At 40.7% G+C, this 24973-nt stretch overlaps 1 protein-coding gene across 1 annotated transcript in view; it reads right to left on the bottom strand.

Annotated features, from left to right (window-relative positions):
* Positions 1-103: 103 nt before the first annotated feature.
* The window catches only part of llgl1 (LLGL scribble cell polarity complex component 1), a 39272-nt gene continuing 14402 nt past the window's right edge, over positions 104-24973 (bottom strand). Inside the window, exons 3-24 of the mRNA XM_061749733.1 lie at positions 18352-18433; positions 18107-18267; positions 17614-17760; positions 14835-14997; positions 14470-14605; positions 13756-13810; positions 13258-13412; positions 12891-13111; positions 11830-11897; positions 11197-11374; positions 9798-9902; positions 8787-9079; positions 8553-8703; positions 8322-8460; positions 6899-7212; positions 5928-6119; positions 5770-5842; positions 5574-5673; positions 4681-4745; positions 3903-4038; positions 3730-3812; positions 104-1266 (exon numbers count right to left, since the gene is read on the bottom strand). Of these exons, the coding sequence (XP_061605717.1) occupies positions 3734-3812; positions 3903-4038; positions 4681-4745; positions 5574-5673; positions 5770-5842; positions 5928-6119; positions 6899-7212; positions 8322-8460; positions 8553-8703; positions 8787-9079; positions 9798-9902; positions 11197-11374; positions 11830-11897; positions 12891-13111; positions 13258-13412; positions 13756-13810; positions 14470-14605; positions 14835-14997; positions 17614-17760; positions 18107-18267; positions 18352-18433 (3013 nt within the window). The 3' untranslated portion in view covers positions 104-1266; positions 3730-3733. The remainder of the gene's footprint in view (positions 1267-3729; positions 3813-3902; positions 4039-4680; positions 4746-5573; positions 5674-5769; positions 5843-5927; positions 6120-6898; positions 7213-8321; positions 8461-8552; positions 8704-8786; positions 9080-9797; positions 9903-11196; positions 11375-11829; positions 11898-12890; positions 13112-13257; positions 13413-13755; positions 13811-14469; positions 14606-14834; positions 14998-17613; positions 17761-18106; positions 18268-18351; positions 18434-24973) is intronic.

Here is a 24973-nt window from a genome sequence, read left to right as displayed (position 1 = left end):
CTTCTATAATAACACTGAATCACATTCAATTCTGAAAGTGAAATACTTACAAACAAGGATCTAAAGAAAAAAAAAATCCTTGTCAAAAATAAAACAGTCAATTAGAGTACATTTTATTAACATTCACAATCCATCATCTGAAATGCTAATGCTAAATGCTATTAAAATACCAATCACAAAACAGAATGACCCAAAAAAAACTGGAATTAAAAAAAGTGTGCCCGCTGTAGCATGGAAGGGTTACTGATTCGTCAGTCGAAAACACATCAAAACTAAAGTTACAATTAAAAAGGGAGAGTTGGCAGAATTTCTACTTGAGTGAGATAAGTTAGTAGTGAGGTCCCTTTTTAGGCTTGTCAGTCTTGTGATTAAAAGATGCTGGAAGCTTTTTTTTTTTTTTTTTTTTTAGGCTCTAACATGTGACTCATGTCATACGTTAACCTAGATAAAGACATCGTATGCATACATAGATTTGTTTTTACACAGTAAAAGTTTGAGGGGAAAAAATACTGGTAATTCAAGCTCTGCTGCCAGCATACATTACCCACAATGCAAGCCAAATGGGTGCATTCTTAACACTCGCACAGTAGCGCACACTTTGCATTCAAGCCCACTTTACCTTAAACTTGCCACACTTCCCAAAGGGCACCACAAAACATCTGCTGTAGAACGAGAAGCTAAAAACGTGAAACAAAAGGATGTTTTTAAGTCAGGCTAATTGTCATAACCACGTCAGTGTACAGTGGGGGTATGAACACACTGCCAAAGTTTCAATGTCTAAATGGTGTCCAAAGATCTCAATCACACAACCAGCGTCAAACTTCCACTTTGTCCGAAAGCCATCAAAAAAAAAACATTGGGCGTCCATCTTCACAATAACAAAAACCTTCTTAAACCAGCTGCACAAACTTCCATACCAGGCTTTCTTCCACCCTGTACCATATTGTCAGTGGTAGTGATGCGACTTTTAAGCATCCGTCGCCTCCACTACGAGAAATTGACACGCACGTCATGCCAAACCTCTCTGGAATGACGCCTAACAGTGAGCAGTTAATGGTCCTAAGTTACGTGGCGAGGATGACAGTGGGGGAGGGGGATCGGTGAGTGGTTTTAGTCCTCCCATTAGGATTTCAGGCTCAGAGGAGTCCAGACTGCAGCCCGAGCGAATAGGTGGGAGGGTTTCACAGTGGGCTTGAGATGGGGTGATGAGATGTTTGTGGTCCAGCACTGAAATTAAGTCCATCCAAAGAGCACCTGAGCCTCTCCCTGCAAAAATGGAGGAAATATGAGACCTTGCTACTTGTCACATCTGCTTCCAGTCAATACAGAGTAGCAGTAGTGGATGAGGTGGTGGTGGTAGTAGTAGTAGTAACTGCTTGTACTTGACGTTTTAGGGTTTTGCCATGGTATCGCTTCATCGGTATTGAGGTACTTCACGTAAGTATTGTATTCGAAGTCAGAATTTTATTATAACACTAAGAAGTAGAAGTGGACATAGTGATAGTGAAAGTGGACCCAGTGGTAGTATGGAAAGCCGCTCAAGCATTGAAATTCTACTCGTGAACTTATATAGCACTCAACATGCAGATGTCAATTAGTGCAGTTTTGCCTCACTAGTGACATGTAGTTGTTCTTCTATTGTGCAGAAATGCCATACAGTTTAGGCAAAACGTTTGAGCATTTATTCAATTTCCTTGATATCCATTTCAAAGAACAGAGCAAAACAATGTCTAGGAAATTTGACACATCCCAGAAAAGACTTGTTAACAAGCTGGACAACGAATGAATGGGTTAAAAAAAATCAATAAAATAAAATTGCAAAGTATGAGAAATTCTACTTCAAAATGGTCAAGATTTGACATATTCCTTAAGCTTCCAGACGCTGTGGGTATCTGTCTGAAAATCCCGCCTCCCACGGGCTGTAGAGAAGCAGCCTCTGAGCTGGCATAAAGACCACCAGGAAGATTCTCCCTCCATTGACATTCAGCGGGACAACGGGCTTCTGTGGCCGCCTAAGGGTGCGCCATAGGCGGACACAGCGTGCAACACGAACTGGTACCCGTGGCTAAATGTTCCCCCCCCCCTCCTGCGACGTGCGGTTGGGCAACTGTAGTGCTGTTTTCCTGGACCTCCGGCAACAACTCTAACCGTGTCGGGGCTGGAAATTGGCTGCGGATCTCATCCGGTTCGGATTCCTCGCAACCCAACTCGTGGTGACAGACGGCAAGACACATAGGCCAAATGGCATACATAAAAGGCATTACACTTCAGGGAAGATTTATTTTTTCAAGTTGTGGGCATAATTTGATGGCCAACTGCACGCTGTACTAGTTGAACTGAGTACATTTATTTATGAGTAAGGAAAAGCTATTCTGCCAAATGACCCCGGCATGGAATAAGTGCGCTTGGTGTCGGGGAGTGCCATCCTCGTGACCGTCACGGGGCTACTTTTTAGCACCGCCCACAAAATCAGGAGACTTTAGAAGGCGAAATAGAGTGTGAAACAATTCAGCACGATATTGTTCTGTCTTTGCACGTGTTTTCAGCACTTATCTTCAAACATATTTAATGTATTTAGAAACAAAAGTTTTGGGGGTCTTTAAGGTTCATGTACTAGTACACTCTTTGTCCCCACTAGTAAGACAATTCAGCACCGGGGTAAAACAACAACGGCACACTAGTAGAATGACTACTACCACTACTGTATGACATTTCTGCGCACTAGTGTGCACTCGTAGAACTACATTTTACTAGCGAGGCCAAACTATGCACCAGTTGACAACTGTGTGCTACTATTATTACTAGTGACATAAATAATATGTTACTAGTGAACATCTAGCACTTCACTAGTAGTACTAATACAGTGCACAGATAACTTGTTCTAGTGTGGCCTACTCGTTTTACTACTAAACAGAAATGACATGCAGTACTGCAAGGCACTAGTGGAAAACACGTTACTAGTAAGACAGTTGTTTTACCCGTGCACACGCGTCACTCTACTAGTGCACTAAATTGTCTTACTTGTGAGGACAAAGAGCGTACGAGTACATTCCCCTTAATTTGGGTTATCAAGGATATCGAATAACTGCTTAAAAGGTTTGCTACTACTGTACGATATTTCCGCACCAGTAGAAAAAAAATTCTGTTACTAGTGAGGTAAAACTATGCACTTGTTGACATCTGCATGCTACTAGCACTATTAGTGAAGCGATATAGATGTTAGTTAGTAGAACTATCATTTGTTTTATTTTCCTTTTACAATGTGCTGTGCGCTGCTTCACCCCTGTGGACATCATTAAAAAGATTTTCGAATATTGTTAGCCTAACAGTGCTTGGTAAAAATTGTGTTTTTGTTCTTAATGTCTTTGTAGATAGTCAACCTCCCGGTCACTGTAATCAGCAAAGGTTGAATCAAGGCAATTGGACCTTTCTGGTTTGTTGAATTCTTGGTTTTTTCTTGTTTTCAAAAGCTGTTCAGAAATGACCTTTAAAATGACAATTACGCTATTAGAGGCTAAAGCTAGAGCTTCATATTTTACCATTTACAATAAATCAATTTGACAATTATTTAATGATGCTTTTAGAAAAATAAATACATTTTAATGAACCAATGTTAGGAAAATGAATGCAACAAATATGACAGAACTCCTAATAACTCCCAATAATTTAAATGGGCTATACTTGGTCAAACCCGGTATCAGGTGGTGCCATGTGTTAACCGGTCGTCACCCGTTTAATTGATGAGGATGCCAGCAGGGCGTCCTTCCTCCTCTTGGATGTTTTTCAGGTTGTTCTCCTCCTCGTCCACGGTGCTGCACAGCAAACGATAAAACACTTTTTGTGAAGTTGCTTTTAGGAACAATGTCAATAAAGACCAGTCGTGTGTTTGAATGTGCGCCTACGTGAGGAAGTCTCTGACGTCTTCCACAGTGAGCTCCCCGGTCGATTCTAGAGTGGTGTCAGCACAGCTAAGAGGGGAGTCCAGGGGCGTGTCTGAGACGGGAGAGGACAGGGAGCTGGGGGGCTCCTCAGCTCGCCCTGCAAGGGACAAGTCAGAACATTGCGATGAAGCTTTTAGTCGACGACATTTGCTTCCTGTTCGAGCTGCTGAATATTCCAAGCATTCCAAAAAGGCAGAAACAAAAAAGTTATAATTTTGAGAAAATGAACTATTATTGAAGGAATAAGTTGTAATATTACTAAAAAAAAAAAAAAAAATTAAAGTGGTCATTGACCGAGACTCGTCTTTAGAATAAAAAAAGCATTATTTAACAAGAATAAAGTTGTAGTATGAGAAAAACAAGTTTAAAGTAATTTTACAGTCATTTTCTTTTCATCGCGGTCCTAATACTCCTTGGCACTGTGTTGATGTATTTATTTATTTATTGTGGACAGTTTTCCAAAGTAGACAATGGGGTTCTGTTGCCAGCATGGATAGCCGTTGTCTAAAATCAACAAAAATGATGACAGTGGCCTCCACAAGGGTCTCTTTCCTACCAGGAGGGGGAGGAGCTGAGCGAGAGAGCCATTTGGGGCATGCTGAATGGTCACCATGGAGACCAGAGGGGACCCCTGCTTAAATGGAGCTTAAGAGGGCAACATCAGGGAAGAGGGAGAAGAAACGAGGAAGTAGAGACAAATAAAGAAAGAAAACAAGGCAGAGAAATGTGTGCGTGTTACCTTCAGCTTGTCCCATCTGATTCTTGTGTGTTCCGTTGGCCTGCGGCAGCGCCGTCGTGCCATCGCTGAGGAGACACGTGAACACACGCTTTACTTTGCCAGCGATTGAGCGTTTCATGTTAATTCCTCAGTTTCACTAGCACCCCGAAGGTGGCGCTCAACTGTGGAAGACATTTCCAAAATAGCGTCCAATGTGAGAGATCCTGGGACCCAACAGATTTGGCACGTGGACGTGCAAATGTTGACATGCTGTAGTATGCCATTGTCATGGCGAGGTTTAGGCAACAATGTCATTTAACACAGTAGGAATGGTAACAGGTGGCTACACAGGTTAATTTAACCTTCTGCCATCGCGTGGAAGAGAATTTAATTGAGCTCCCTGTCACTGTATATGTTACCAGCAAAGATGAATAAAAACACGATTTTTTACTGTAAATAAATTGAAATTTTCAGACTAATTAAGTTACATTTCCAGCAGCACACTTGATCTCTCACGACACACTAATGTGTCGAAGCACTGCGGTCAGGAATCACTCACTGATCTACAGTATTTGGTTTAATGGAAGTTGTCTTTAAAAAATGTTTTCACTTGATGCAGCCCAAAGTGCACCATTGACCAGGAAAAGGACACGGTACTCCGTTACATGTTCACCCCCTCTTCGCAAAGATACCGGCCAAATAACAAATAAACGAAACAAGCAGTGAAGCAGGGTTTTTTTTGTTTCCATAGATCCTTCACGGAAAAAATTTTTAGAAAATGTAAGTATGTACTCTAAATTGTCCTTAGGGGTGAATGAGATTGTACGCTTTTTTTTTTTTTTTTTTTTTTTAAACAATCATAGAGATGGGGGCTTTAGTAGGACACAATGTAACTTGCTTTAATCATGTGTTACCTGGCCAGTCGCGCCAGTGTGACAGAGCAGAGTGGTTCAGTGAAGACCTTCGCAGACAAGGAGAACCTCTCATATTCTGAGGGGGAGATCAAGTAGAATCCTGCACAAACAATAATTAGACACACTTGGAATGTTGACGACTACTGTATTATCTAGCATTTTAAAGACACATGACAAAGTGTTATTTGCGCCTCACCTTGTCCATTTCTGGTGAAGACGCATGATGCAATTCCACTGATGTCCTCTTTACGGATGCAGTCATAACGCACCTAAAAACAATGGTGTGGTAACGAGATTACGCGACTGTAGGGAAGAATAACAGTTTCCATAAACAAGGAATAACTGTCAAGCAACCTGTGGTCTGAGGCCAGGTATGTTGAAGAGGTGCATGTCGCCCATGTTGGTGAGACACACCAGCGTGTGCTCGCTGTAGTCTTCCTGAACCGTGGAGCTGAAGCTCACCAGGGCAACCTTCCTCACCCGGCAGCCCTCGTGAGCCGTAAGCTTGAACTTCGTCTTGGCGCTTACTTTAGGGAGAGAGAACACCTAGAGAGAAAGAAATCCACACAATTGTGTTGGCATTGAACTTCACAATAATCAGCAGCAGTTTGGCGCACAGTAAAAGATGCCAAGGGCTTGCTTCAAGCTGTTTATTGCCACTCCCAGTTGAAATTTACTAATCTAAACAAACAAACAAAAAAATACAGGTTGTGTATTAAAGCCAAATAACATTAACTTACGCAAGTCCGCTATCTTAATGCTGACACACAACGCCATATACAAACTAACAAACCCAACACCGATACTGCAGTAATTATGAACCTTTAAACAACTTATATTTAAACCCAAGCAGAAGCAATACAGAGAGAGCATACAACAATGCTCACAGGCATATATATTTATGCTCTGTGAAAAATGACTATTATGGCAGCTTAGCTGAGACTATCTTCTTCTGTTTCATCATCAAATCTACATGCAGTGTGTCTGTATGTATTATATGGCCCCCTGGTGGCTAAGGCGCATACAGCAGAATGAGCAGCAAAAAGCCCACTGAATAATGATGATGCACAATTAATTCTTTACATTCTATTAAATTATATTACTGTATGGTTTTATAAAGTACAATAATGTAAAGTGTTTTTACCTTAGTAAAAACATTGCGAATATTTTTTGGGGGCGTTTTTTGGAGCGCTGCAATGGATTAATGGCATTTTCATTCAATTACAATCATGAAAGGTGATTTCAGTATTTGGAGTTATGAGGGTATTCACAGAGCAAATTAAACTTTTAAGACAAGGCACCACTGTACTGTATTTAGATGTTACCTTGAGTTGTTCCTCTGAGGCGATGAGCACAGAGTGAGGATTGGACATATCCGGAGCGCTGGCGAGGTCCTGTGAGGCTTCATAAGGGTCAGGTAGAGGTTTGGCGCGTCCATCCAGCACGCAGATTGACACCACGGGTGCTCTGTGCATCAGCTGTATCTCTTTGCCCAACACTGCCTCCACACAAGCGGCGGTCTCACCCGCGACCCCTCGCTCGGAACCGCGTCCCGAGCCCACGCCGGGCACCTCCAGAGCGTAGGCGTACACACTGCCTGAGTTGGTGCCTGCCCACAGCGTGGGTCCGTGGTGTGTGCCTGGTACACAGTTGGTGCCATTAAAAAGCTGCAACACTTGTTTCAGTTACAGTGAACCCCAGTTTATTGCGGGGCATTCCATAACCACTCAACAAATGGTAAGCAAAACTGCAATTTTGAGAGACCATATGAGGAAACATTTATAGTAGTAATATCCTTCCCACACACTAAACAATTTTATACACATACTTGAACACGCACACAAAAATGCATTGATAAACTGTATAAAAAATACTGTACGTATTGGAGTGTCTGCGTGTTAGATGTGTGTTCCTTTAAGAGGCGGCGCCTGGCAGGTTGGCATGTGACGTCAGCGAGTGAGTGTCTGGCTATGAGCTGTGAGTGACAGAAACTCCTGGGTAAGAGTGTTCACTCAATTTATGTTTTACTGTTCTCCCAGTGTTCAATTAAAGGTTAAAAAGGGCATTACAGTCAGTACACTATTAAAATAAAATAAAAATCATTAGTGGGCCAGACCGCGGATTACTAATGCGCATTACAAAAAAAAATATATATATATATAAAAAAATAAAAAATATATTTTTTTAAATAAATCAGCGAATAAGTGACTCCACAGGTGCTGAACTGCGAGCATGTGGGGGTCCACTGCACCATAGATTTCTATGATTTAAAGTGAACCCCTATTATTTGTGGGGAATAGAGTCAGCGTCCTGACACGAATAGCAAAAATCCATGAGTAATTGATACCCCCAGAAAAAGTTTTCTAATTGGATATAGATTCCACAAAATGCCAGCAAAGCATTATGAGAATCTCAATTCAAAATAGTTCCTAGGCACCAAGATGCCACAAGTTAGCACCAGAGCAACACTTTTCTATCCTTGGCCTGAGCAAAGAATATAGCAAATAACTTTACAGCAAATAACAGAATAGGTTCCCACCAAAGAATTGTATACCAATCAGCAAATATTGGGGGGGGGGTCACTATAGCAGGGATTTAAGTGACAGACAAGTATATAAGTTGTAGAGGGGCGCCGGTTGCTACACAGGTTAATTAAAATTTTTAATGTAGTACAGTTTACACTGTACTACATTTTACAATTTGAAAAAGGCAAACTTCTTAATAATACCAAAGAGCAAGTTAACACACCATCACGCAGAAAGGTGTCGGCAAAGCAAAGACATCGAACAACTCCCGACAACGAGTCGTCTGCTGATCGAGGTTCAATCCTTCGCTGGATGGGAGCCATTTCCTCATGCTCAGCAAGGGCGGCGTTGGCTTCTTGAACCTTTACAGAACACACGTGCACAAAGTCACAAAACATAGAAATACATTCAGGCAATCATTAGTCTCACCGTTCCACAAAAAACAAGCGCATACCTTGCTGGTGGGTGCGGTGATGGTGCGTTTCTTCCCAGACACTCGACTCTTGCGGATACGTCTGAAGCTCTGCCTTAAAGACTTTTTCAAGGACTTGACTCTTGACAGAGGACCCTCCATAGCCAGGGAGTCATTAGGGTGTAAGGTGCATCTTGAGGGAATACATAGGAGGAGGAGTTAGACCAATATAGCCGAAATATAATTTGTTTAGACCCAATAGGCATGTTGTAATACCTGGCCAAGACGGCATTTCTCCTGTGGTAGTCAAAGAGGCCAAAGCCATGACTGGTCCCGAAAGCAATGAGGTTCCACTCGGCGTGCAGCGCCACAGCTGTGACCGAGGCTGGCGGCATGCACTGCACCAGCACCTGCGGCTGAAAGCCTGCTGGGAAAGGAGCGGGTTTGAGGCGCGGCTCCAGTCGGTCGTGGCCTTTCCACGTGAAGCCCTCCCTGTCCTGCAGCAGATCCACCACGGAGACGTCCACTGTGTGGTCCGAGCACTCGTCGCTCAGACCCAACACGATCACCTGAGGGAGATGGAAAACACGGAGGGCTCGTTAATACAACGAGGGTCTGCTGGATATCAAGCAAATGTGACACAATAAAAATAATAACAATAAAACGAAGTCAAACCAATCACAGACAACGAAACAGAGCAGCAAAGATGTTTGGACCCAACCCAAGGATAACACAAAGTTGTATCAAGGAATATCACTCTGTCAAGTTTCACACAGAACTACTGTTACACTCAGGACCCCAAACAAAATAAATCCTAAAACCACTAAACCCTGATGATCCATTAGCTGATAAACACATTAAGTTCATTGCATTTTACTACTATAAACATACAACATCCCAATGGTATCCTCTAATTTTTCATGATACGTTATATGATCATATCTGTGTTTTAAGTGACACGATAAATGAAGTAACTTCATAAATGATGGAAGAAAGATATACCATCGTGGGGTCAATACAGACACAGTAAAGCACTTCAAATGTTAGAGCAGCAAGGTGCAAAGTAAAAGTGCAAGACGATCAATATGATCAAATGACAGCGGTCTAGTTAAAAGGTAAAAAGTAAAGAAAGACTAATATTAGGCGCGCCAACTATGGAATTTGGTCATTTACAAATGTGCATGCATATTGCACACGTATCACTTATCAAATGTTGCAAGATTAACATAGTTACATTAATACTGCACACAAAGGTGAGCGTGCATTTTAATGGTCCACTAACTTTACCTGCCCAGCTGTGCCTGCCACCAGCAACTTGTTGCTATACTTGCATAGGCTGATCTTCTGGATGCCCAGACGGGGGTCGTCACTGTAAGGATCAAAACAGCCTACCTACACAGACAGACAGACAGACACTTTATTGGGGAAACCATTGCAATGCAATACAATTATACAGACATACACGTGTGTGTGTGTGTGTGTGTGTGTGTGTGTCAGTAGCAGGCAGGACTGAGGGCAGAAACAAGTGCCAGACAGGAGGAGCCAGCTGGAATGTACATACAATTAGATAATCTTTAACCTCAGCAGTTTTAGGAAATAGTGACCCCCCCCCCCAACCAACAATGCTCTCTTCAAACTCATACATACTCAGGAAAACATGCATTAATATCTCTCTCTCTCTCTCTCTCTCTCTCACATACTGAATTCCAATAGAATCTCCTAGAAGTTGGTCACAGAAAATAATGGGGTGATGGGTCTGTTTTTCATTACTGAGGGGAGGAAAAAAAGGAAAAGACTTTCTCATCCCATAAGAGGGCCCCATTCCTGAACATGCAGCTCTGTTACCACAGGATACAGCAGATAAGAGTGTGTGTCTGCATGTAGGCGAGTGCGTGGGAAGAAAAAGGAATATGAAAAGACACCAGGCAGGTGTTGTACAGGTACATCACAATAAAATAGAAGTCCATTTATTTCGGTACTCACACAATTGGGAAAATACTTCCCTAGTTTCTACATTGAAAATAATTTCCAATGTTTCTTTATAGTTTTATACGTAACATTTTAATTTCTAGAGATGGTGAATTTGGGTTTTTTGTTTGCTGTAAGCTATAAGTATATTTTAAAAAATCATGAAATGGTTCAATCGGAGTGTGTGTAGTGCACCACTATAATATGAGTTTCACTTTTTGAAATGAGGGTTGAAATTTTAACACTAAATCTAATTTATTGAAATGTACCTGTATATTAAGACAAAGAAAATCAAATGCATTGCAGATAGGCCATAATCTGGTCAGGATAAAGGTCCCTTGACAGTTTAACTGAAATCTACACAAACACTGACAATGATGTCCAACCACACCATTTAAATATTCATCAAGTGCTTCCATCTTCATTTCCTATCAACACCAAGCCAGTCCACATCCCTCCTGCTGTTGGAAAAGCACATTTGCACCCAACACAGACATTCTAGAGCATGTCTTCCCTTTAGAATCATGTTCTAATAACAGGAAAAATGTGGTGCGTCTGTCTGCAAACCACACATGAAACCAATCTGAGGAGAAATTAGGCCACTGAGTGCGCGTGTGTGCATGTGACTCGGACTGTTTTGATTCTCACATTACTCCCGATGATGAGGAAAGACATTAACTCTCGCTTACTCTTCCACTCTCATATGTTCCGTTCTCACCTTCCTGAAGGGAGGCCATTCCTCCTCCTGCTGCTGCATGTCTGGGTCATCACTAGGGTCCTGAGGCTCGTCGCAGGGGTCGCAATCTGTGTGGAAGACGTTGGCCGTGCTCAGTTTATACAGCGGTGTGAGAGCAATCCCGGAAGCATCCCAGAAACGCACGGTGCCATCCTCATGTCTGTAAAAGACACATTGTGTGAAGAAATATTGTGGCAAGACACACTTCGGTGTGCCAGTCTGTGTCCTAAATCAAGCGGTTCTGCAGAGTTCAAACACTGAAAACTTTGGTATGATAGTGCTCAAGTTTGAAAGTGATTTTTAGTGTCCAAGCTTCTCTGAAACCTTTAAATGTGCCTCTTATTTGTGTTTGAATTGTCGCATCTCCCCAAATTCTAATGAGCCCAGATGTCTCAATTCCTTAGCTCCCATCCAATACTGCTTCTGCCAAACATGTCTGTTATTAAAGCGTGCTCTTTAATGGTTGCCACGGCAATGCAGGAAAAATTCAGCTTGCAAATGTTTTGGAATAAATATCCTCAACGCTCAAAGTGAGAAATTTAAAAACAAATTCATCATGATGGAGTTTATGATTTGAAAATCTGTGCATGTCTGTGTGTGCGTGCAGGTAGGTACCCTGTCAAAAGCAGCTCTTGTTGTTTAGGGGGAGGGGCCAGGCTTTCCCCTCCACATATGGGCCAGCTCTTCACAAACAAAAACAATAAATTAGAATTCCCAGTTTGAAAAAGGAGCACAGAAACAATTAATACACCCGTCTATTTTCTTTACTGCTTATAATTAATACACTATATTCAAAATTACACTGTATTGTGACAACAGATCACAGTGTATAGGCTCTGACTCACAGACATGACCATATGAACACGTGTGTGAATACAGCAGACAAAGCTTTAGTCGGCTTTGCTCTCTTAGCGTGTATCTGATTTGGCTTTGCACAGAAAGTAGACTTTGATTTAGGAGAGCCTGATCAAAGCTACATAGTCTTTGCAAAGCTTTTAACTGACAATATCTTCCTGTTCACTAATAGCTGGCTGAACATCACTGCAAGATTAAACTGAGTCATTATCATAATAATTACAACATCCTAAAATTCATTCACTGAGGTAATTACACATTACTTGTGCTTTTGGATTTAAAACACCTCACAGCTAAGCTTCAAAATGCTACTTTATAGCAAAATATAATGTCAGGAAGTCTGTGCATGTACATGCAGATTTGTGTGGAGTGGGTATAAGATTACTTTTACAGTACAACTAAATGCATGAGTGGCTTTGTGTTAAAGGTTCAGGTTAAGATACTTATGTGCATCTTGGATTTCCCGTAATAGATTACTACTAAATTCACCAATAAACCAATTTACAGACTTAGCCTCAACTAGCATAGAAAAAAATGAAACCGTGCACAATTACCAATACTGTATGGCCAATACAATAAAACAACAAAATCAATGATAATAAAAATAACTAAATAAATTTAAAAAAGTAATTGAGTATTCCATTCACTGTAGGACTAATTAGCTACTATAGAACCTTGCACACTGCTTAATATGAGCTAACTGAAATCAAAAGTGTTGCATCATGATAAATTCGGTTCCATTTGAGAGGGCATATTTACCCTTTGATAATTGGACAAATGGACAACGATGCATCTTATTGAAGTAAATCATGTGTTCTCACCCTGGGTGCGCGTTCGTGGCCCTGCTGCGCTTTGCCAGCGTTGACCAGCCTTTCCCACAGTTTGGGAGGAACGCTGGTTATGTGGCACGAGCATGTGATGGCTGAGGAGTGGAGAGGAGCCAGGTACGGAGTAGGCATAGAGGGCCAACCAGGAGTCTGGAGGTCAATCACAACCAGCTCCTCTTCTAGCAAGACCACCAGTGCCGATGGGTCATCAAATTCTAGAAGGAAAAGAGACCGTTAAGTGTATTGTTGTAGCATACCTGTAACACCATACTGACTAACACCAATCATGAGCATTCAGAATGTTCAGTCTAAGTCGGTAAATACAAAACTTGTCCATTTTAATGTTTGGTAGCCCCCTGACCTTTCTGTTGCTCAACATTGTGGACTGTAAAGAAGTCAATGACCCTGGAAGTGAAGTCCAGGGTGACGTGGTCTTTGTCCTGCTGAATGGTCAGACAGTGCCGGTCGCCATAGCTGGCTCTGGGCATCCCTCCACTGTACAACAACACTGGTGAGCTACAGAAGCAAACACAAAGGCATGCGATTATGATTATGCGATGTCATCTTAGAAAGCAGTTGGGGTTAAGAACCTTATCTTGGCAACGTATGCAATGTAATTAATGATAATTGTTCTCCATTGTTTATGTAAATTATAATTTATTCAGAACTTAGATGTATAATCTTTCAAGTTATTTTTATATGTATTATTTGTCATTCACACCTTGCTTACAATGCTATATAAATTGCAGCATTTTCTGCCAGGGACATGAGGTAACAGTTCGATAAATTGGACCATGGATTCCAAATGAAAATTTATAAATTTAAAAAACAATCTGCACCACTTTGACAAATTACTCACCCCGTCTCTGTTGTCCTCCATAGGATTTTGTTGATAGCTTTGCAGGGAAAAGGACCTGAAAAGATAACCACACAAAAGAAAACCTCTCAATGTTTTACTGAGAAACTGATGGAAGCCCTCAGTAAGTACTTTGACATTATTACGGTGTACATAGTTCAAAGAAGTCGTTTTTATTTACCCATATACTCTTTTTATGGCTCTTACTCTTCATTTCCTTTGTTCAAATCAGTTTCACCTTGCTTTTAGTGTTTTACTGAATGACATTTCCTGACTGTTTTATCAGTCATGCTGCTTGCTGTGTCCCATGTCTCCCGTGTATTGACCTTGACATTACTGTGGAAAGCACTTTGTGATGCAATATTTGGATGTAAGGAAAAAAGATTGATTGGTTGAGTTTTGCAACAATTTGACTTGCCAACTTTAGGTTATGTGAACTGCAACCAAACAAAGCAAATCACTAGTCAAATTAGCTATTGCAGAAAGAAAAAAAACTGTTTAAATAATAAGTTTAAACTTTCTCGCTCATCAGTCAAACGCTAGACACAGATGATGTTACATGTATGAAACGAGCCCTGCCAGAACCATATGTCTCTGTGCTGTAATCACCCTAATACATTCAAATGGAAGCACTTTGTCCATTCCGCCGACTATGCACTTAACACATGCCTCAAACATATTCCAGCTGGTAAACATAGACACGTGAGCATTTCTCACCATATGGGATGGTAGAGGACACCGGCTGCTGATTGTTGGCGTTGCCGTCGGCAACAGTCCACACCGAGTAGCCACCATCGCTATGGGAACTGACAAATAAGTTTCCCGAACATTCCCACACCAGGCTCTCCAGCTGCTATAGAGGGTTTACATGAACATGTATGGCATTAGCATATCTACAGTATATACAAATTAACTAGGGTTAATATTTCTACAACTTGCATGCGCTCCCTGCTGCCATAACAGACTAGAATGTTTACTGTCAATTACGCGACTTAGATATTGTTTTATACAATTCTGGGAAATAATATTGTAAAGAAAAGAAAAGGAACACCACTGAGAACTTGCTGAGTTTGCTCTGGTACCTGCTTGCCAAGGAAGAACTGGTCTATCTGACGGCTGCTCACATCCCACAGGACCACCAGGCCTCGGCTGTAGCCAATTAGAATCTTCCCTGCTTGCCGAGGGTGCTCCTGGAGAGATTCCACAGGCCCTAATGATTTCCCACATCTGTAGTCTTCTGGCAGGCTGAAAACATTTAATATCTTGTTTAACGGCAACATACCGTTCGTTATCTGTAATTTTTAGTCGTAAAAGCTAAATAGTTATAAGTCAAAACAAATAGACTGACAATTAGCATTATCTAAAGATTACAGATCCCGTGATGCTAAGTAACAGCATATGATATATTTGTGGCAATCAGAATCATTTTTATTTGCCAAGTATGTCAAAAACACACAAGGAATATGTCTCCGGTAGTTGGAGCCGCTCTAGTATGACAACAGACAAGTCAATTGACAGTAATTCAGACATCAAGACATAAAAAACACAGTCACTGAGCAATAAAAGGTTACCAGTAATGTGGTAATTACCACTGAACCGAGAAAGATATTCATAATACTGCGTTGTATTATGGTTACATGTAAAAATCCACCAATTTTCTGTACCGCTTATCCTCATTAGTGTCGCCGATAAGCAGGGCCTATTCTTGCTGATTTTGGGCAAGAGGCGGCGTAGACCATCAATTGGTCGGCAGCCAATTGCAGGGCATGTATAGACAAACAACCATTCCCACTCACATTTACACCTACGGACAACTTAGTCTTCAATTAACCTAAGAAACGTGGGAGGAAGCCAAAGTACTTGCAGAAAACCCACGCAAGCACAGGGAGAACATGTAAACTCCAAAAAAAAGAAAAGCCAGAGCTCAGATTTGAACCCCCAATGACCTCAAAACAGTGAGATGGATGTGCTAACCACTCATCCATTATGTCGCCCACATCTAATAATATACCCTCAAATATGAATGCTTTGCTATGTCTGCCTATGTTAATTTGCACCCGAATAAAATTCTGAACTTTGAGGCCATTTTGTTCCATCCATCCATTTTCTGTACCGCTTATCCTCACAAGGGTCACGGGCGTACTGGAACCTATCCCAGCTATCTTCGGGTGAGAAGCAGGGTACACCAGCCAATCGCATTCATTACATTCTCTTTAATAATCAGTGAACGCTGATATTTGATTGTCATGAATAAAAACAAATGGTACACTTTTTGCACTAAAACAAACAAAAAGCATTACTGTAAAATTTAATGCACATTTTAGAGCTCTTGCATGAACTCGAGCTGAGGTTGCTCCTCCAACAACACCAGTGAGGTCGATAAGTAGGATCTAAACTGCTGGACTTCGCCAAAGAGACATTCCTGTCAGAGGAATGTTCAACAGGACACACCCTCGAGATGGAGGATTCCCTCAGCATAGGACAGGGAAAAGAGTGGGAGGAAACAGTGGTTGGATAGTGGAGGAGGACAGACGACTTCAATCAAAACAATTTGGGAATAGATAAGAAAACACTGTAGCTCTCTTAGCTGGGCAACAACCAAGTAAAAAAGAAACCAAAGCCTGCATGCCTCTCTCTCTGTGTCTGTCTCACTCACGCACGCACGCAAGCACGCAGGCACACAGACATCCAGCCGCATTGGTAGGGTTCAACAAGGAAGATCCTCTCCGGAAGCAAAAAGGCAGAAACTTCCATAACACAAATTCCATTGTCTTTATAAGTATTTTTAGGGAATCCAGCATCCTGCTACAGGGACTCAGAGATGAGCCTGTGTGTGTGTGTTGTATATTCAGCTGAAACACTTCCCCAACCGGAACATTACGTGTTGGCAGCTGGTACAAAGCCTCACTGTGCAAAACCTCCCATCCTTTACACTCACACACACATAAAGACACGCATCCTTATCGGGGTCCTCATTAGGCCTCTGTCCTGCCCACTTCCTTCTACAAGGCTGCTTAATGAGGGGTTTGCTGGACCAGTCAGATACTCAAACGACACAGAACCACTGTGAAACATTGCCAGTGCAACAACATATGCTGACATAAAAATAACTGTGGTTACCTCACATGGAAGAAAAAAACAATACTTTAGTTGCAACTACTGTGACAACCAAAGGGTATACACAAGGATGTCTAAACCCCAGCGCATGACTCCATTATTTTGTCCCACAGCATATTAAAAAAATAAATAAATAGAATATGGCCAATGTCATTACATTAGGCTTGTGCATGCTTGTATTATTTATTTTAGTGTTGAAACTGAGTGGTGCTCTGACAAGACTGGAGAAATCCTTCCAAGAAGAGTTGGCTTGATATTAAATATAACTTAACAAGCGAGTGAAAAAATGTCAGTGTTTTTCAGTGTGAATGTAGAGATGATGTAGGGGCCGATCTTGTAGGATCCAGGGCCACTAGACACTGTGGCTGTACATGCCTAGAAAATTCTGTGTGCGCGTGTTTTGTCACAATTTGTAATATAGCAACCTTGTAACCAAGTTGGATGAATCACTGTGTGATTATGTGCATTATTTCACCTTGAAAAACAACTCTGATAAATCATAAATTCATACGGATATTTTTTATAAGAATAAAAAGACTGATGCAACTGTGATTCAGTCACTCATGCAGCATTGGATACATTCTTACACATACCCAAAATACAAAGCAGACTGTGCCATCAATTTTTCAGACACCTGTTCTGCTTAGGGTTGCGAATGATACTGATAAGTACCACCCTTTTTACAATTTGTCATTTGTTTCTTTAACTTTACGATCAATGAAATCACGTTTGCGACAGTCTCACCTCTGTGTGACTCGATCCTGGAGCAATGTTTGGCTGTCTTTAAGTGTCAGATTGGGCAAATCCAGGAAGAACACGCCCCCTCCCTCTGTTGCTATGCAGAGCAGGTCACATGACCTCAGCAGGAGGAGAACAGTCACTCGTGTGGTACTGGGGGTAAAAAGGAGAGGCAAGATGAAGACTGAGTGTAGACCCGTTGTCGTCACAATGTACTTCTCTCTTAAGGAGGAACATGAGGGGATTTAACCGTTTCTGGTCTTTATCGCTTCTTTATGACAAAAAGTGTCAGCACCCTAATGATTATGAAGTACGCCAATTGGGCAAAGGAGTTAGTAAGTCTCGTGGCCATAAAAAAGGTAAATTTAACATTCTTGTTTTGATTACAAAACATTTACACCGCCCTGATTAGAACCTATTGCATTTCCATCATGAAAATTCTGACAGTGACAAAACGCTCAAACAGTACAAATAAAGCAAATAAAACAGTCATCAGTACCTGCAGCTCTCAATGCCTGGTCTTCCTGGAAGGCTGTAGCTGCCCACTTCCTGTAGAATGACCACACCCTCTCTCCTAACCCCTCCTACCTGCCTGGGGGCTGTGGTAGTCAGCTCCCACAAGTGAATGGTATTGTCATCTAGAAGTGACAACAGGCGGCCCTGTGACAGACATAACACCACAAATTAATACACCCGTATCAGTATTATTTAAGATGACACGAAGAAGACTGGCTTTGTTTTTACCTGTCCTTGCAGGAAGTGGATTTGTATGACAGCGGTAGTGTCCTTGTGTAGTCCTGTGAACTCCACACCAGGCGCCCCATAACTGGGCATAAAGTTAAGAAGGCATATCCAAATACTGGTTTTCAAAAACAGCATACATTTCTTTAATAATACATATCTGTCCACTATCACTGTATGTGACTGGGGGGGGGGGGGCACTATGAAGACAGTGAAAAGAGATAATTGTGAGCTGTGAAGCCAATGAAACATACTCGTTAAATGTAATAGTAGAGAGGTCAATGGCGCGCCAAAGAAAGCTCATAGCAATTTACAACACCAGCTGACGCAAATGTCCAAAATAACACCACCGTGCACATGTAATCAAGAGCAATTTTCGTTGGGTGAATTAAGCACAACTGAGAGAAAAAAAAGTGATGCCATGTAAACAACATTGTTAAATGTCAACATGGAATTGGCACCAGTCTGATAAAAGCTTCACATAAACACTTGGAATTGATGTAGATTAGATACTTTTATGCCTGCAGCCATGTGGATTGGAAAACAAAACAAAAATGTTAGCCCTTTCGTTATCTTGGCATTGACATTACAGTGCACTTTGGGGCTTTGTAATGCTGCCAGAATCAGCTTCAGTTGGTTTTCTTTGTATTAAAGATATCATTTTTCAATATTTTTCCATATATGTTTTCAATATAGTATTATGGGCTCAGTCATTAGCTGAAAGATCTTAGTCATTCTCATTATTGTGATTTCACAATACCACTCAGTTGTATTTGTCCTGCGTACCCCCGCCAGTTCCACAAATGTCACGTATGGTCTGCAGCTGGTGTGTTGTAGTGAACATGTCACAAGGTTCTATCAGTCAGGGTAAAGGTAGCAATACGTATTTTCTTGATTTTTTTTGCAGCTTTGTATATGTACTGTATTAAAAAAATAAAACCTTTGCTCATAAAAGCAGAACAGTCTTGAAATTAAATAGAAGAACTTTATGTAGAACAAGTTATCTTGCTGGACCAAAACATCATGTCATAAATCCAATTTCCTGAAAATGTGTTCCTCATTCTTACATACAGTACATTAATACTGAACCTCTTCATTTCCACTTACGCTGGAGGCCTAAGATGTGTTATGCAACCATTCCTGAGTGTTGTCACTTCCTGTCACCTGTTTTTAGTTGCTGCAGTAAGACGCATCTCAAATAGTTAGAGGTGTAGGGGGACACTCACATGAGTCCAGTTTAAATAGCACAGGTAAAACACATTTGCCTGTCAAAAGAATGGAGCTTCAATTTTACAAGGCAAGGTAAAAGCATTGTTTCTGCTGTGATAAAAATAGACCAATGGGACATTGTGCTTTCCTAGGAATGATGTAAAAAAGATCATTTGAAAATGTATTTGCAGATGTATATAAATGAAGTGTTGTTGATGATTTCACCTTGTTAAATAATTTATTGTAAGAATTCATTAACATGATCATTGTGTTAATTTCGATGAATACAATTATTAAAACTATATAACCAAAGATAATTTGAGCAAATTTGTTTTCAGATGTTTCAGAAGCATGCATCAAACTGGTAGGTAGTCCTTTGTATTATCAGTACACAAGAAGAGGCTCTCATTTACAAAAAAAAAAAAAAAAAAAAAAAAAAAAAAAAGGTTGGTGACTAAGTCAGACACTGACACCATTCTGGTCAGCAGCACTTCTAAAAGGAAGCAGGCCATTGGTGTCAAATGAATATGTCACAGCACAAGTTGTTGAATAAAAAGGCGCGCACACACGCAAGCACACACAGACAGCTGAGGTGTAATGACCACAAGTGGTTGACATGTCACACTCTCCAGATACTTCCTGGCATTACTGATGATGTCATAGATGAAGCCTCATTTACCATTACTGCATTGTGTTTATGTGTTTAAATGTTTCAGTTAACTTCCTTCCCCAAAGATGACCTGTGCATTGGCTATATTACAAGTCATCAATTGTCCTGAGAATAAGATCATACATAACATACATGCATAACAAAACGCTCTCACTGGTATGTATAAATTCTTCAAATTCATGCAAATACACACACTGACAACATACCTACAATTTACACTGACTTCTAGGATCTTGACAAGAAGAGAAATAAGGCTGGGTGCTTTATGAGACCCTCCCCCCCCACCCACACACAAAGAGGAAAAGTGGGTGTAAACAGCCAGTAGCGTTGTAGAAATTAAAAACTAGTGTTTCATTGAATGAGGCTTTTCGTGTGAAGAAAAGAGCCATCTTTATCTGACTGAAATAAGCCATCCTAATATTTAATTTTCTCATTATATAGTGTATTTCAATGACTCCATACAGAGTCATTCAAATAAACTGGCCATAACATTAGATACAGCTGCACAATCTTATGAGATCCAATACAAGAACTGTAAAGTAATAATACTGTACTTTTCTTGTGTGGCCAAAAGCAGTGGAACATTTGGAAAATGTTTTTTTTTTGGGGGGGGGGGGGGTGAATATGCTTCAAAGTTGCCTAACATGCAAGTGTTTTACTTTTTGTTTTTTTATGATCACACCACACAAGGTGGTGACAAAGAGGAAAAATGTGATTAAGACCAAAGAAACAGCAATTTATTTATTATTGTAATTTAGCAGTCGCGTAGACATCAAATTAGGAGACGCATCTTTCCTAATTGCTCAGTGCAATCAATCTGCTACAAGTTGACAATTTAAAAAAAAAAAAAAAAAAAAAAAGCGCAATGTAAACTGCAACGACAGCATTTACCAATGGTCTTCAAAGTCAAGAACTCGCCTGCGCCGTGCACACAGTAATTTATCCATCTATGTGGATGGAGATCAACTTCCCATAGCAGACATGTTTTGCTCTTCTTTAGACCATAAAAAAGGTGAGACAAAATCAACAGCGCCACAGCCGCGTTGTGCACTCCACCTTGGCTCCATTTCCTACTCAACAGTCAATTCCATATAATGAACCAAATTCTCAATTATCAAATCAATGAATGCATTATTATGCCCATCCTTTCTTATTCTCATTATTATATATAATTCCAGAGATTCAGATTCTCTCAGATGTGAATCTCTAGATTGACTATTAAAACAAGATTTGAGGAGAATTCATGTGTTCAACCTATATCCATGAGTTATTTGTGGTTTAAATAGGACTCAGAAATATTGGTCTTCTGGGGAGCATAAAAACTGCAGCCAAGTCTGCCTTCATATTTAGTTATGAAAATATAGCGGTTCAATGGTAGGGTTGATGACACTAGTGTTCCCTTTAATGGGTGATTGACAGTTACTGCATCAAAATTATACTTTTGATGAATGTCGTTATTTAAAACACACCACATAAAGTAGTGCTTCCAAGAGAAAACTGACACATGAAAGGAGCCGCCACGAACTATCAGCAAGCTTTGCCAAGAATATTAGAGGCTTCAAATAAAGACGAACACGCACAAAGCAATCAAGCCCAATAGTACGTGACAATTTGGAAATATCAGCCATGCAGTAATTAGAAAGAATCCTCAGAGGAGAAAATAACCTGCTTACTGAAACTGTAAGCAAAAATGTGCGCAGAAGGCGGAGTTTACAAGAAAACGTAAAAAAATTAAATTTACGAGAATGGGAAATGTCTCCTGTATTTTGTTCATTGTGGCTAACCTGTTGAATGGCACAATGTGTTCATTGATAAGGCTTGTCCCGAAATGTTAACAATGGCAGTCTACAGTAACTTCCAATCATTGAAACTCTCTCTCTGGCATACACATACATACATACACACACTTGGCCAGTGATGCAGAAAGAGTGTTAGCAAGGATAAAGCGATTTCACGGTCTGAATACAGACAAACAGAAGGCATTGTCCTCCATGCGCACACAACAGGCAGCGCACCCATTGACACACACACACACACACACACACACACACACACACACACACACACACGTTATGGATGTGAGGGCGGAAGGATGACGCAGGATTTTTGTAAAAAGATGACCACATATACATACAAAGAGACTCCATTGTAAAAAAGGTCAGAGGTCAACGTGTTTAAATTCATAGTTGAATTGAAAACAGTGAACAACTTCCTCACAACAACCCAAACTTTTTAGACATCTGCTGAATGACTGTCTCCGCTAAAAACAAGCAAAGCAACTCCACCCACCCACTAGAGACACAATCTACATCTAAATTTGCATCCTTTGCCCCGACTGGGAATCGATGTGGCCCACTTTCCAAAAGTGCAACTGATATACTTGGCTTTGAAATCAAGAAGAGAAGCCTCAAGCGTTCTGGATGTCTCACAATAAAGGCAACCAATCATTTGCAATACCCTAGAAAATGCCATGTTTTTCTGCCATGAATACGGCATCATATAAACCCATGATTTGAAAACATAAAACCTAAACGTTCAGTCTTTTAAAGACACCTCACCAGCATCCCTATGGACTCTGGATTTTTAAAAATTATTGCTGTTTAACGATCAATCTCAACAACCTCTCTGTTGGACTCGGTACATGAGGTAAAAAAAATAAAAATAAAAAATGGGGACGCGTGTCAATTCATCATCAGTATGTGTGCAGATGAATGAAAGAATGTGCTTCTGACTTGAAGCTAATTGGACAGCTTTTTAAAAGCCCAAAAACTGTCAACGAGCAGCCAATAAAAGACTTAAAATATACAAAAGGTTAGTTTGGCTAGGTCACCTTTGGCATCAAGCCTATGTGCTTATTAGCAAAGGCTCTTTTTTTTTTTTATATTTTTTTTTTTAAACCTGGATTCCCTGCTAATCTGTATGCTAAAAAAAAAAAAAAAAAAAAAAGTTTGTCAAATCCAAGCTGTACCATTGCTATGAGTCTGTGTGATCTAAAGCTGCAAATTTCATCCCGATGGCTTATCGTTTAAAAATTTAATATGGAAAATGTTCATGTCCTTTTATCTCAGTCAAATCTTATCGGATGAGGTTGCTTATATAGGATTTAATAGCTAACAGGATGTTGAGTTTGATCCAGTTCCTTAATTCTGTTGGGAATCAAGTAAACAAGATCTCAGAACCATACACTCATTAGAGATCTGCACTCTCTGATTTATCTTGTTGAGTAACATGTCAGTATGAAGAGTGGTATTTGCATTTTATTTTAAAAAAATACAAGTTTGAAGACATTTTGAAATGATGGCAATCTTATCTTAATTTAACTAGCACAGTGTCCCAACGCCCATGTTTTTGGACTTTTGTCTATGAAATTACCTTTGAGTGTGTGTGTGTGTGTGTGTGTGTGTTGGTGTGTGTGTGTAAATATTAGCTCGTCCTCAGGATGTTAGTCACCAATACCAGAAGTGTGCAGTCACCAAGTTTTGGTGTGTTTTAGCACATACAGAACAGAAAGTCCAGTACAGTTAAACTTTGCTACGATTTTATAACCTCAAGCAGTCCTATTTTTTTGAGGTAAGCCAAACACTCGTCTGATGTGCTGAGATGCAGATTTTTAAAGTCCTCCGGTCAGAGCACTTCAACCCAGGCAACTGGACTGGTTGTCCTGGAAACCAATTCAAAAGCTCTCTTTATTAAGACGAGACTGAGCAACAAAGCTCTTACTCACATGACACACACACACACACACACACACACACACACACACACACACACACACAGAGACGGTTAACCCAGGGCACACATTCCACAACAGGAGACGGGAGTCCTCAGCATTGCCCCGCCACCCCCACACATTATCTCTCTCTCGACACACACACATATTATATAAAAATACACATGCATTGTCCCACTCTCATCTCTGAGGCCCAGACTGTGGTTGAAGCAGAAACTTTAAGCCGTAATATGACTCTGCCTTTGTAAACACAAGGAGAGGGAGTGTGCATGAGAACAAGAGGGAAGAAACGGCATGTTAACAACAACAAATATTGTAATGTTTCACTGGGGACATATCCCCACTGTCAACTTTTTGACAGACACGCAGCACTTTCCCCAGGTGTGTGCCCCACACAACAGGCAATACTGTACAGTGCAAGTGTGTACTGTAGAACAACCATGCTAGCATTGGCCTCCAGGTCAAACTCATGTCAAAGAGTCTGAGATTATTAGGAAATGTACAAATATGTATAAAAAATAAATAAGGCTGTTCCTAAACTAAATTAGAGTGTAAACACAGCCAGGTTCAGGGATGTGTGATCCAGCCAAAAGTTCACGATTGTTTTGTTACTATGGCGTAATGGGTGCATGCTCCTTGCCATATTTTTATTTGAGATGGTTGATTAAATGTGTGCTTTTACCTCAAGTTGCTGCACAAATTCTACGGTAGACTGGTGATTTAAGATATGCATTGGCGTCATCTGACATTTTGTCCTCTACACTACACCTACAAAGATGCACAAACATTTCTGCATGACAATGCTTTTCCAGTTGAACTTATGTAGTCGTAAAAATTGTCAATTGGACAACCCAAACATCAGCATATCGAGCCAAACCTCAGCGTACCTCACTAGACCCAAGTTCAAAGCATCAAAGTATGTTTCGCTTTTTATTACGCTTATGGCTATTTGTATTTCAACAAAGCTGTTACACGAAGGAGAATAGATATTGGACCAGAAGTTACTTAAAGGACTC

This window comes from Phyllopteryx taeniolatus, chromosome 16 (genome assembly GCF_024500385.1).
Source record: "Phyllopteryx taeniolatus isolate TA_2022b chromosome 16, UOR_Ptae_1.2, whole genome shotgun sequence".
NCBI lineage: Eukaryota > Metazoa > Chordata > Actinopteri > Syngnathiformes > Syngnathidae > Phyllopteryx > Phyllopteryx taeniolatus.
Note: the sequence above shows the minus strand (reverse complement) of the source record. Positions and strands in the feature narration are given on the sequence as shown.